Source organism: Heterodontus francisci, chromosome 1 (assembly GCF_036365525.1).
Source record: "Heterodontus francisci isolate sHetFra1 chromosome 1, sHetFra1.hap1, whole genome shotgun sequence".
Taxonomy (NCBI): Eukaryota; Metazoa; Chordata; class Chondrichthyes; order Heterodontiformes; family Heterodontidae; genus Heterodontus; species Heterodontus francisci.
Genome location: NC_090371.1, coordinates 175,258,216 through 175,271,514, shown reverse-complemented (window position 1 = coordinate 175,271,514; position 13,299 = coordinate 175,258,216). Strand labels below are relative to the sequence as shown.

The 13,299-nt window shown below is 45.0% G+C and overlaps 1 protein-coding gene across 1 annotated transcript in view; it reads right to left on the bottom strand.

Moving 5' to 3' along the window:
- Window positions 1-13,299, bottom strand: part of wdfy3 (WD repeat and FYVE domain containing 3) — a 498,547-nt gene that overhangs the window by 18,945 nt on the left and 466,303 nt on the right. Inside the window, exons 63-64 of the mRNA XM_068038896.1 lie at window positions 8,679-9,032; window positions 5,962-6,073 (exon numbers count right to left, since the gene is read on the bottom strand). Of these exons, the coding sequence (XP_067894997.1) occupies window positions 5,962-6,073; window positions 8,679-9,032 (466 nt within the window). The remainder of the gene's footprint in view (window positions 1-5,961; window positions 6,074-8,678; window positions 9,033-13,299) is intronic.

Here is a 13,299-nt window from a genome sequence, read left to right as displayed (position 1 = left end):
AAGGATAGACCGAATAATTAGAGGCCAGTCAGTCTATCCTCAATAGTGGGCAAATTATTGGAATCTATTCTGAAAGACAGGATAAACTGTCACTTTGAAAGGCACAGGTTAATCAAGGATAGTCAGCATAGATTTGTTCAAGGAAGATCTTGTTTGACCAAATTGATCGAATTTTTTGAAGAAGTAACAAGGAAGATAGATGAGGGTAGTGCAGTTGATGTGGTCTACCTGGATTTTAGCAAGGCTTTTGACAAGGTCTGACATGGCAGACTGGTTAAAAAAATAAAATCCCATGGGATCCAGGGAAATGCAGCAAGGTGGATACAAAATTGACTCAGTTGCAGGAAACAAAGGATAATTGATGATGGCTGTTTTAGCGACTGGAGGGCTGTTTCCAGTGGCTTTCCACAGGGCTCAGTACTGGGTCCCCTGCTTTTTGTGGTGTATATTAAAGATCCCTCCTCCCCCACCCCCTCCCCCCTTCGCAACCCCTTCCCAGCTCCCCCCTCACACCAACTTCCCCTTACAGCCCCCTTCCCTCCACCCCACCCCCTCGCACCCCCTCCTCCCACCGGCATCCTCCTACCCCTGTGTAGGGGCCCTAACAACCCCACTGCCTTGTGGGCGTCTCGGGAGAGACCAAGGCTAAGGGAGTAAACCCTAACAGAAAATCCGGAGCGGAACCCCGTAGACGGTCATGTGTCACCCTTGGCATGTTTCTGGCAGTTCCTGCAGCCAAACCGGTGCCAAACATCGTGCTCTGCACTCCTTTGGACCCCACCAGAAAGGCCGAGAGGGGGGTTTTGACGCTTGGGCAACACTCAACCTCCATACATTCGCCCAGGCATGCGCCATGGAGAGGTCACTCCGTAGTCGCCTCACAGCAACCAAAACAACACGGAAGGCAGCAGTTACGTGTTATAAGTCCAGCTCAATTGGCGTAGAGATTGGGCGCCACGGGTTGCCTTTGTCGGTGGGAGAGGTCATCGCACCTCACTGGGCAGCTACCGCACGCCTCAAACCGGGCAGCCCCCAGTCAATAAGGTTCTGTCCTGCCACAGTCCACCTGCTTCAATGGGTGCTTGGAGCTCAGGGTCATTGCCCGAAAAGTGGATTGCAACACCGCACCAAACAGCACGAAAAAAGGAAAGAAGGCATCAGCCCTTCGTTTTGCAAGCTGGAACGTCAGAACTATGTGTCCTGGCCTGTCGGAAGACCTTACACAAATTAACGATTCTCGGAAGACCGCCATCACTAACAACGAGCGCAGTAGACTCAATGTAGACATTGCAGCACTTCAGGAGACACGCCTCCCTGCGAGTGGATCTCCAAGAGAGCAAGACTACACCTTCTTCTGGCAGGGTTGGGATCCTGAAGAACCAAGACAGCATGGAGTGGGCTTCGCCATCAGAAACTCCTTGCTCAGCATGATAGAGCCTCCCTCAAATGGCTCGGAACGCATACTGTCCATCCGACTGCTCACCGCCTCTGGTCCAGTGCACCTACTCAGCATCTATGCTCCAACACTCTGCTCCCCACCTGAAGCTAAAGATCAGTTCTATGAGGAACTCCATAATATCATTAGTAGCATCCCCAGCACCGAACACCTGTTCCTGCTGGGGGACTTTAATGCCAGGGTGGGGGCCGACCATGACTCATGGCCCTCCTGCCTTGGGCTCTATGGTGTTGGAAGGATGAATGAGAATGGACAGAGACTGCTTGAGTTGTGTACCTATCATAACCTCTGCATCACCAACCCGTTCTTTCACACTAAACCCTGTCACCAGGTTTCATGGAGGCACCAAAGATCACGTCGTTGGCACCAGCTGGATCTCATCGTCACAAGGCGAGCCCCCTTATACAGTGTTCAAGTCACACGCAGCCTCCACAGTGCGGACTGCGACCACTCCCTGGTGTGCAGCAAGGTTAGACTCAAACCAAAGAAGCTGCATCACTCCAAGCAGAAGGGCCACCCGTGCATCAACACGAGCAGAATTTCTTATCCACAGCTGTTCCAAAAATTTCTAATTTCACTTGTAAAAGCCCTTAAAAACACTCCCACAGGGGATGCTGAGACTAAGTGGTCCCACATCAGAGACACCATCTATGAGTCAGCTTTGACCACCTATGGCAAACGTGTGAAGAGAAAAGCAGACTGGTTTCAATCTCATTTTGAAGAGCTGGAACCTGTCATAGCCACTAAGCGCATTGCACTGTTGAACTACAAGAAAGCCCCCAGCGAGTTAACATCCGTAGCACTTAAAGCAGCCAGAAACACTGCACAAAGAACAGCCAGGCGCTGCGCAAATGACTACTGGCAACACCTATGCAGTCATATTCAGCTGGCCTCAGACACCGGAAACATCAGAGGAATGTATGATGGCATTGAGAGCTTTTGGGCCAACCATCAAGAAGATCGCCCCCCCTCAAATCTAAATCAGGGGACACAATCACTGACCAACGCAAGCAAATGGACCGCTGGGTAGAGCACTACCTAGAACTGTACTCCAGGGAGAATGCTGTCACTGAGACCGCCCTCAATGCAGCCCAGCCTCTACCAGTCATGGATGAGCTGGACGTACAGCCAACAAAATCGGAACTCAGTGATGCCATTGATTCTCTAGCCAGCGGAAAAGCCCCTGGGAAGGAAAGCAATACCCCTGATATAATCAAGAGTGCCAAGCCTGCTCTCAGCACTCCATGAACTGCTTTGCCTGTGCTGGGACGAGGCAGTAGTACCACAAGGCATGCGCGATGCCAATATCATCACCCTCTATAAGAACAAGGGTGACCGCGGTGACTGCAGCAACTACTGTGGAATCTCCCTGCTCAGCATAGTGGGGAAAGTCTTTGCTCGAGTCGCTTTAAACAGGCTCCAGAAGCTGGCCGAGCGCGTCCACCCTGAGGCACAGTGTGGCTTTCGTGCAGAGAGATCGACCATTGACATGCTGTTCTCCCTTCGTCAGATACAGGAGAAATGCCGCGAACAACAGATGCCCTTCTACATTACTTTCATTGATCTCACCAAAGCCTTTGACCTCGTCAGCAGATGTGGTCTCTTCAGACTACTAGAAAAGATCGGATGTCCACCAAAGCTACTAAGTATCATCACCTCATTCCATGACAATACGAAAGGCACAATTCAGCATAGCGGCACCTCATCAGACCCCTTTCCTATCCTGAGTGGCGTGAAACAGGGCTGTGTTCTCGCACCCACACTGTTTGGGATTTTCTTCTCCCTGCGTCCCCTTCTCACATGCGTTCAAGTCTTCAGAAGAAGGAATTTTCCTCCACACAAGATCAGGGGGCAGGTTGTTCAACCTTGCCCGTCTAAGAGCGAAGACCAAGGTACGGAAAGTCATCAGGGAACTCCTCTTTGCTGATGATGCTGCTTTAACATCTCACACAGAAGAGTGTCTGCAGAGTCTCATTGACAGCTTTGCGGCTGCCTGCAACTAATTTGGCCTAACCATCAGCCTCAAGAAAACGAACATTATGGGACAGGACGTCAGAAATGCTCCATCCATCAATATTGGCGACCACGCTCTGGAAGTGGTTCAGGAGTTCACCTACCCAGGCTCAACTATCACCAGTAACCTGTCTCTTGATGCAGAAATCAACAAGTGCATGGGAAAGGCTTCCACTGCTATGTCCAGACTGGCCAAGAGAGTGTGGGAAAATGGCGCACTGACACGGAACACAAAAGTCCGAGTGTATCAAGCCTGTGTCCTCAGTACCTTGCTCTATGGCAGCGAGGCCTGGACAACGTTTGTCAGCCAAGAGCGACGTCTCAATTCATTCCATCTTTGCTGCCTCCGGAGAATCCTTGGCATCAGGTGGCAGGACCGTATCTCCAACACAGAAGTCCTCGAGGCAGCCAACATCCCCAGCTTATACACACTACTGAGTCAGCAGCGCTTGAGATGGCTTGGCCATGTGAGCCGCATGGAAGATGGCAGGATCCCCAACGACACATTTTACAGCGAGCTCGCCACTGGTATCAGACCCACCGGCCGTCCATGTCTCCGCTTTAAAGACGTCTGCAAACGTGACATGAAGTCCTGTTTCATGCTGTTCGTGAGAGTCAGTTGCCAGCGATCGCCAGAGCTGGCGGGCAGCCATAAAGGCGGGGCTAAAGTGTGGCGAGTCAATGAGACTTAGCAATTGGCAGGAAAAAAGACAGAAGTGCAAGGGGAGAGCCAACTGTGTAACAGCCCCGACAAACAATTTTTTCTGCAGCACCTGTCACTCTAGAATTGGCCTTTATAGCCACTCCAGGCGCTCCTCCACAAACCACTGACCACCTCCAGGCGCTTACCCATTGTCTCTCGAGACAAGGAGGCCAAAGAAGAAAAAGAAGATTAAAGATTTGGATGTAAATGTAGGGGGCATGATCAAGACGTTTGTGGACGACACAAAGACTGGCCATGTGGTAGATAGCGAGGAGGATAGATGTTGGCTACAGGAAGATATTGATGGTCTGGTCACATGGGCAGAAAAGTGGCAAATGGAATTCAACTCGGAGAAGTGTGAGGTGATGTATTTGGAGAGGTCAAACAAGGCAAAGCAATACACAATTAATGGTAAAATACTGAGAACTGTAGAGGAAGTGAGGGACCTTGGAGTGAATGTCCACAGATCCCTGAAAGTCGCAGGATAGGTCGGTATGGTGGTTAAAAAGGCATATGGAATCCTTTCCTTAATTAGCCGAGGTACAGAATACAAGGTTATGCTGGAACTGCATACTCATTAGTTCAGCCACAACTTGAGTACTGTGTGCACTTCTGGTCACCTCATTACAGAAAGGATGTAACTGCACTACAGCGTACAGGGGAGATTTACAAGGATGTTGCCAGGACTGGAAAAATGCAGTTATGAGGAAAGATTGGGTCGGCTGAAGGGAGATCTGATTGAAATATACAAAATTGTGGATAGAGTGGAGGTGAAGGGTCTATTCACCTTAGCAGAGAGGTCAGTGACAAGGGGGCATAGATTTAAAGTGATTGGTAGAAAAATTAAAGACATGAGGAAAAACCTCTGCTCCATGGCAGCACCTCCGCCGCTCTGTGATGGGACCCTAGTTTAAATATATATTAAATACCTTTTTGCATACATTTCAATGCAATCCGCCGCGATCTTCCATACGTTCCCGACCTTGAGCTTGAAGTGTGGCACTCACGTACCTATGCTTTCCGGTCCATAAGAAACTGGCGCCAAGGTGGGGAAGGGGGAAACTCTGCCTTATTTTATGGATGGGCAGGGAGAAGGGGGCAACTCTGCATTATTTTATGGGTGGGTGGGAAGAAGGGGGCAACTCTGCATTATCTTATGGATGGGTGGGGAGAAGGGGGCAACTCTGCATTATTTTATGGATGGGTGGGAAGAAGGGGGAAACTCTGCCTTATTTTATGGATGGGTGGGAAGAAGGGGGAAACTCTGCCTTATTTTATGGATGGGCAGGGAGAAGGGGGCAACTCTGCATTATTTTATGGATGGTGGGGCGGGGGGGGGGAGAGAAGGGGCAACTCTGTATTTTGCTTGCAGGGCTGACAGCCTTTTAAAAATGGCACCAGCACCTGCTCCTGTATCAGGTGATGCCATGCATGGCGTCGCCAATGCTATCCCCGTCACATGATTGTGGGGGGGGGGGGGAGGGGGGGCAGCCGCCATCAATATGTTAAGTACCCGCCCGTCGCGTAATCGCAGTGGTGCGGCCGCATGGGTCCTGTGCGGGACAGCTGCCATGTTCCCTTCCCCTTGCTACACTACAAGTTCACCATTTGTCAAGAAGTACTATTTGGCAGAGGTTGGGAGAGATCTATGGTCCGAGACTAAAGACCAAATCTGTACTCTTGGCATTGGCTGACTTGAGATCATATGGAAAGGAGAGTTCTCATTCAAAAATCTGGCTATTTAAAAAACAACTTGCTTAAATGGATTTGATTTACTAGCAATACTCACTTTGAAATGCCTAATGCAGTGATTTCTGCAGGATGGCAATTGTCTTTACGATCAAACGCAGTATGCATAGTTAATTTGCTTCGGAACACCAATTGTCGCTCCCATCGGTATCCTGAAACCAAAAGGAAACCACTTTTGTTCATAGAATCATAGACTCACAATTGAAAATTTAACCTATTATTTATAGCTCAGAATATAAGCAGGATTTATGCAATGGAAATCAGTTGCAGATAAACTAATTTAAATGCCTCAGTCCACTTAGTACATAATTAAATGTATTAACACTACTATTAAAGTGAAAATCTATTGTTTAAAATGATAGAATCTACAGCACAGAAGGAGGCCATTTGCCTGTCGTGTCTGTGCCGGCTCTTTGAAAGAGTTTTCCAATTTGTTCTCACACCCCAGCTTTTCCCCATGACCCTGTAAATTAGTCCTCTTCAGGTACATGTCCTTCTGAAAGGTCTGATGGAATTTGTTTCCATCACCCTTCTGGGTAGTGCGTTCCAGATCTTAGTAACCTTGTGTGAAAAAAAAACCCTTTAGTGCTTTTGTCTATTATTTTAAACCTCTGGTTAGTGACCCACTTGCCAGAGGAAACAGTTTCTCTCCATTTGCTCTATTAAAATCCCTCGCTATTTTGAATGCCTCTATTAAATCTCTCCTTAACCTTCGCTGCTCCAGCGAGAACATTCCCAACTTCTCCAATCTCTCCACACAACTGAACATAAAGGTTTTGCTTTGCCCCTAGAAATGGTGGAAATGTTCACACAAGTGCATGGAAATTGGTGCTTCCATTCAAAAGGGCGGCACAGTGGCACAGTGGTTAGCACCGCAGCCTCACAGCTCCAGCGACCCGGGTTCAATTCTGGGTACTGCCTGTGTGGAGTTTGCAAGTTCTCCCTGTGTCTGCGTGGGTTTTCTCCAGGTGCTCCGGTTTCCTCCCACAAGTCCAAAGACTTACAGGTTGGTAGGTAAATTGGCCATTATATAAATTGCCCCTAGTATAGGTAGGTGGTAGAGAAATATAGGGACAGGTGGGGATGTGGTAGGAATATGAGATTAGTGTAGGATTAGTTTAAATGGGTGGTTGATGGTCGGCACAGACTGGGTGGGCCGAAGGGCCTGTTTCAGTGCTGTATCTCTAAACTGAACTAAAAAGAGCTAATTTCTGCATTGACCAATTCTTATACAGGTCAGATATACTTGACAGTGTATCAATGCATTTCACAAAAAAGAACATCCTGCCTAAGAGGATGTTGCTTGTGCTAAGAACAAAAATTGCAAGAATAAGGTAGTCAGAGGGACAAAAGGATGGGTAGGCTGATTCTTTGGAGAACCTTTCCTTCTTCAGATTTGACAGTTACATACATTATGTTTATATGCACACTGATGCAATTTTCATTTATCTTCTGGGAAACCTCTGCTTTCAACAAAATGAATTAAGTGAATGGAACACTACTCCACTTTAGCATATTTCAGCATTAAACCTTATCAAGTATTTTGGAGCTAGATCCAGAGTAAAGCATACTCTGCAGTAAAAAGTTCAAAACTCTGGATTTTCAAAGACTCAGAATATCCATCTGAGAACTAGTGTTGTGAATCCATACATGAGAGTGGGCATTTCTCCTATAACAAGTTAGAGCAACATGTTGTCTATTTAAAGAACTATTTTGTTTCAGAGAAAATACACAGTTCGCAATTCCAAGAAATCTGTGTGGCCAATAGTTTCATTTGATGATCTAGACACTCCCAACTTTTTATGGAAGTACTCATCAAAGTTAACCATGGACCTGAATGATGAACACGAACTTCTGACAAAATAGTGTTAAGTTTTGAATTTCACGATGATACATCAATAGTGTCAGAGCAGATAAAAGTACAACTGCCAGCATATTATCAGTAGAATTAACAGTGGAAACTGTGCGAAGACAAGCATTTGAAACTACAAAAGTAATTGTTATTTGTTTTAAAGTTTGACTTTACTATTAAACTGCACCTTATTTTAAATGGAATTTTGAATATTAGTACCATATACTATATTTGTACTTAACATACAAAATGTTTTTGGCTTGTTATATTAGTATATGAAATATAAGGCTTTGGTTCAATGAGGAATACAAAATAATTAAAAATTAACATCGACATTTATCTGCCCATGGTCATGACTGAAGGAAAACTGGAAGACAAATTTTTCAGCCTTGACAGACATTTGCTGAGGGAAATAGGAAGAAAATATATTAAAATCTAACGACCTTAAATGTAGAAACACAAGTTTATTGATTAGTTTAGAATATGTTACGGCCAATTAATTTGCATTTATAATAATTAGTAAATAAAGAGACTGAATAACAAAGACACCTTTCAAGAAATCCTATCCTTAGCAGAACAGACCATGAAAATGAAACAATTATAATAAACAGCTACTTACTGAAATAAGCTACGAAGTGGAGTACATTGCTTAAGCAATAAAAAGAAGAAATGCTGGAAATACTCAGCAGGTCTGGCAGCATCTGTGGAGAGAGAAGCAGAGTTAAGGTTTCAGGTCAGTGACCCTTCTTCAGAGTTCTGAAGAAGGGTCACTGACCTGAAACCTTAACTCTGCTTCTCGCTCCACAGATGCTGCCAGACCTGCTGAGTATTTCCAGCATTTCTTGTTTTTATTTCAGATTTCCAGCATCTGCAGTATTTTGCTTTTACATTGCTTAAGCAGTTACCTTGTCTTAGCTGGTTATGGCGTTTTATTTCATTCTGCATTGACTGTTGATGGAGTTGGTGATGGTGATGTTGCATATGACTTTGAATTTGAGGCTGCTGTTGAATTTGTGACTGCAGTTTAGACTGGCCTTCCGAGTAATTTACGAAGACAAACCCGTCCTTCTCATCCAGGCTGAGTTGATCTGCCCAGCGTTTTGATTCATCCCCATCTACAAACCATGCTGCTCGGCCTGACATGCCCTTTGCCTTGTGTGTTGCAGAGCCAGATAAACTTTGCTTGGGTTTTGGATCCTGGATGCTGCTCTGATCCTCCAGGTCAGAATCACTGCTCTCCTCAAACTGGGCATCCCCATCTAAATTAAAAATATAAATTAAATATCCAATACCTTTTTCCACACAATTACAGCAACAGGGAAAAAAAGACTTTACACTGATCTATGGGATTTGTAAGTAGCATATCTAATTTGACAATAGTTGCAATTTCTTTTTATTATTATTTCCATATGAACTAAGTCAATTGTAGCTACAATTATGATCAGCATGGTCTTGTGCTTTTCAAATAAATTTAGAACAGTTTTAACCTACAAGGGGCTTTGATTATATCAACAGTTGCAAGAGGGAAGCTAGAGTTGTTTTCAGTTCAGCTGACTGCACAATTCCAGCATTTTTCCCTCATATGTATAATTCTTCTATTTTTCATTTTGTCTGAACTCCCATGTTAAAGATTTTTTGAAGTGCACAGCTTTGGCTGCTATCATCAATCTTTCATAATCATACATGCCACTGTACAGCTCTGTAAGATGTCATTGAAGGGAGATGTTTTGCAATATCTACAACTGGGTCACTAAATGGGAAGTTAAGGGTTTCACTTATATAAAGACACACTGAAATCCTGCAGAAAAGTCTTGAACAGATTCAAGTTTGAAGATGTCCAAAATACAGTGTACAAGCCCAGAAAGCCTGTTACAATCTAGAACGACACAAGAAATAGGAGAAGTAGACCATATGGCCCATCGAGCCAGCTCCGCCATTCAATACGATCATGGCTGATCTTGGACTTCAATTCCACTTTCCTGCCCGCTCCCCATATCCCTCGATTCCCTGCGAGACCAAAAATCTACCTATCCCAGCCATAAATGTATTCAATGATAGAGCATCCACAACCGTCTGGGGTAGAGAATTCCAAAGATTCACAACCCTTTGAGTGTAGTAATTTCTCCTCATCTCAGTCCTGAATGATCGGCCCCTTATCCTGAGATTGTGTCCCCATATCCTAGATTCCCTTATCAGTGGGAACAATCTCTCAGCTTCGACCCTATCAAGGCCTTTCAGTATCTTGTAAGTCTCAATTAGATTGCCTCTCATTCTTTTAAACTCAAGAATATAGGCCCAATTTACTCAGCCTCTCATCATAGGACAACCCAGGGACCACTTTCGTAAATCTTCGCTGCACTGCCTCCACTGCAAGTATATCCTTTCTTAAATGTGGAGACCAAAACTGCACAGAGTATTCCAGGTGTGGTCTCACCAAAGCCCTGTACAATTTTAGTAAGACTTCTTTATTCCTGTACTCCAATCCCCTTGCAATAAAGGCCAACATGCCATTTGCCTTCCAAATAGCCTGCTGCACCTGCATGTTAACTTTGTGCGTTCCTTGTATGAGTACCCCCATGTCTCTCTGAACATCAACACTTACCAGTTTCACACGTTTTAAAAAAAATTCCGCTTTTCTATTTTACAACCAAAGTGAAACACTTCCAAACCATTTATAAAAAATCATAACATGTAGAAATTTTGATTCATCTTGCATAATGAACAAAAAAGTTCCAAGTTTTTCCTCCAAGTTTGTACAATCAAGCACACAAATGCATATAATTATATTTACTACTCATTAGAAATTCATTTTTTTTTAAAACCAGCAGCTCAATATTAACTGTACCGGCCCTGAGAATTCACAAGCTGGCGATCCTAGAGTTAAAATGATGAGATAGCCTATTGGGACTCTTCACCACAGACTCCAGTAAACTTTCCAGGGTCAGGTAGAAGAACTCCCTCATTTATCGGCAAATGATGACCACTAGGGGCCTTTCTGTGGCAGCCCTCATAAAACTAAGCCAGAACATGTGGCATAACTGCCTGGGCCTGGCATATCATTGGGGGTCCAGATTAGTTTGTACCCGTTAGACATCAACTAAGGTGGTGGGAATTCCCATTGCAGGGAGTTCTTGTGCCTGCTTTCACAAGGCTATCCAGGAAAGTTTGCCATAACTAGTTTTCAGCAGTTACAGTGGAAGTACACTGGAACAGCTAAAGATTTTTGAGCCCATTGTAGTTAACTACACTGTCATGCAGGCCCCCAACCTGCCAAGAATGAGGCACATTGGTTTTTTCATATGAACATTGATTTTTAACTGTTGAGGAAATGACTGGCTGAACAGATCAGTCGTGGCTGGAAAAAATATTTGCATAGTAACATATGGTGCTTGTGTAGACAAAGGAACATTCCCTGACACATTCAACCCACAATGGATGATGATCCCCGGACAGTGAGGGGTGGGGAAGCGCATTCCAGGGCCTGCTGGGGTGATGCAATCCACAGGGGCACATGACTGACTGGTTGTTCTAGAGTTTTTGAACTAGCCACAGAGAGCTTGAAAAGAAAGACAGTTTGCTCCTGGACTGAGAAGATCTGTCCTATCTGCTCCCATCTCTTTCCCACAAGCCTCTGAATCCATTGAAGACACATGAACCCCAAGAGAGAAAAGTCTCCTTGCAGCTGTCATGGTCCTGTAGTTTTTTTTCTGGGAATATGCGGTTTGCCTTTGAGGCTTGCAGAGGATCAGTATTGCTTCAAGAACCAGCAAGCCTCAGGAGTTATAGGAAGGTGCATTTTCATTGCCTTAGAAACAGCCATTTGGAGACTGCGATTCAAAGGGTGCATTCTCGTTACCACAGATACAGCCACTGGGAGTGAGTATTAAGCGATACATTTGCTACAATTCAATTTTGAACTGGTTTTTAGTTGAAGACAGTTTGCTCTAACACAACACAGACAGCTGTGGTGACAGCACCTGGAAAAAGAGCTCTCAACCATTTAAACTGAAGGAATAGGATTTTAGTCTGTTTAATTATTATCTCTCAAAATTCTAAAAAGTCAAGCCATAACAGAGATCTCTTGTAATTTAAATTGAAGAAAGGGAAGTTAGACTGTGACAATCTTGTGTACAGTTCTGGTCGCCATACTATAGTAAGGATGTGATTCCACTGGAGAGAGTGCAGAGGAGATTCACTTGGATATTGCCTGGGCTGGAGCACTTCAGTTATGAAGAGAGACTGGATAAGCAAAGGTTGTTTTCTTTAGAGCAGAGAAGGCTGAGGGAGACCTGATAGAGGTATACAAAATTATGAGGGGCATAGATAGGAAGAAACTTTTTCCCTTAGCGGAGGTGTCAATAACCAGGGGGCATAGATTTCAGGTAAGAGGCAGGAGGTTTAGAGGGGATTTGAGGTAAAATGTTTTCATCCAGAGGGGGTTGGAATCTGGAACTCACTGTCTGAAGGGGTAGTAGAGGCAGGAACCCTCACAACATTTAAGAAGTATTTAGATGAGCACTTGAAATGCCATAGCATACAAGGCTACGGGCCAAGTGCTGGAAAATGGGATTAGAATAGATAGGTGCTTGATGGCTGGTACGGAGACGAGGAGCCGAAGGGCCTGTTTCTGTGTTGTATAGCTCTATGACAGAACTTTCTGCTTTCAAACACTGTTTCTCCAATTTAAAACTCTTAGTTCAAACTCTGCAACAGCCAGTCAGTCATGCGACTAAACTGGTCTGACCATAACTGTTCTTGTGTATTGGGAGCCGGGGATAGCTCCTTTGTTCCAACACTGTCGGTTAGTTATATGCAAAAATGTCCTTTCAGCTAGGGACCTGCAACCCCTTGTAACAGGCCTTTTCCCCTTCCCAACAGCAATTTGAAATTTAATGTCAATGCGGCGAAATTAAGGTGTCTCATTCTTGGCAGGTGGGGGCCTGCATGACAGTGCCGCACATTACACTAAAGATCAGGAATTGAAGGCAAGATCACTGCGGTTTACAAATTAATTCATGCAAAGGTGTAATTTACATATGCTAACCCGGGTCCCGTCGCTGAGCGGCGGAGGGGCTGCCCCGGAGCTAATTTGCTGCCGGGAAGATCGGGCCCGGCAATCGCGGAGTCAGATTCTATAGCGGCCGCTGCTGCTCTGATTTTCTGGCACCCCCTCCCCACCACAGAACCAGACGACAGGCTGGGAACAAAATCCAGCCATATGATTAGAATACCACAGATTTTCCGAGCTTGGAGAGGTGGAAACACATCGCAAATTTGATGCTTAAGCAGCTCAGAATTTTATATATCCATTAAAATTAGCAAGATTTTCCACTCAAAATGATCATAGTTAATTACAGAGGTGCTGATAAGCCTGAGTGACAGCACTATTATGGTTCTTCTGAATAACTGCTTAAGGAATGGGTGCTGATACACCCTGTTTTAAGTCTGTACCACTTTAAATTCAAGTTTTAGAGATTTAGAGGGTGGCACAGTGGTTAGCACCGCAGCCTCACAGCTCCAGCGACC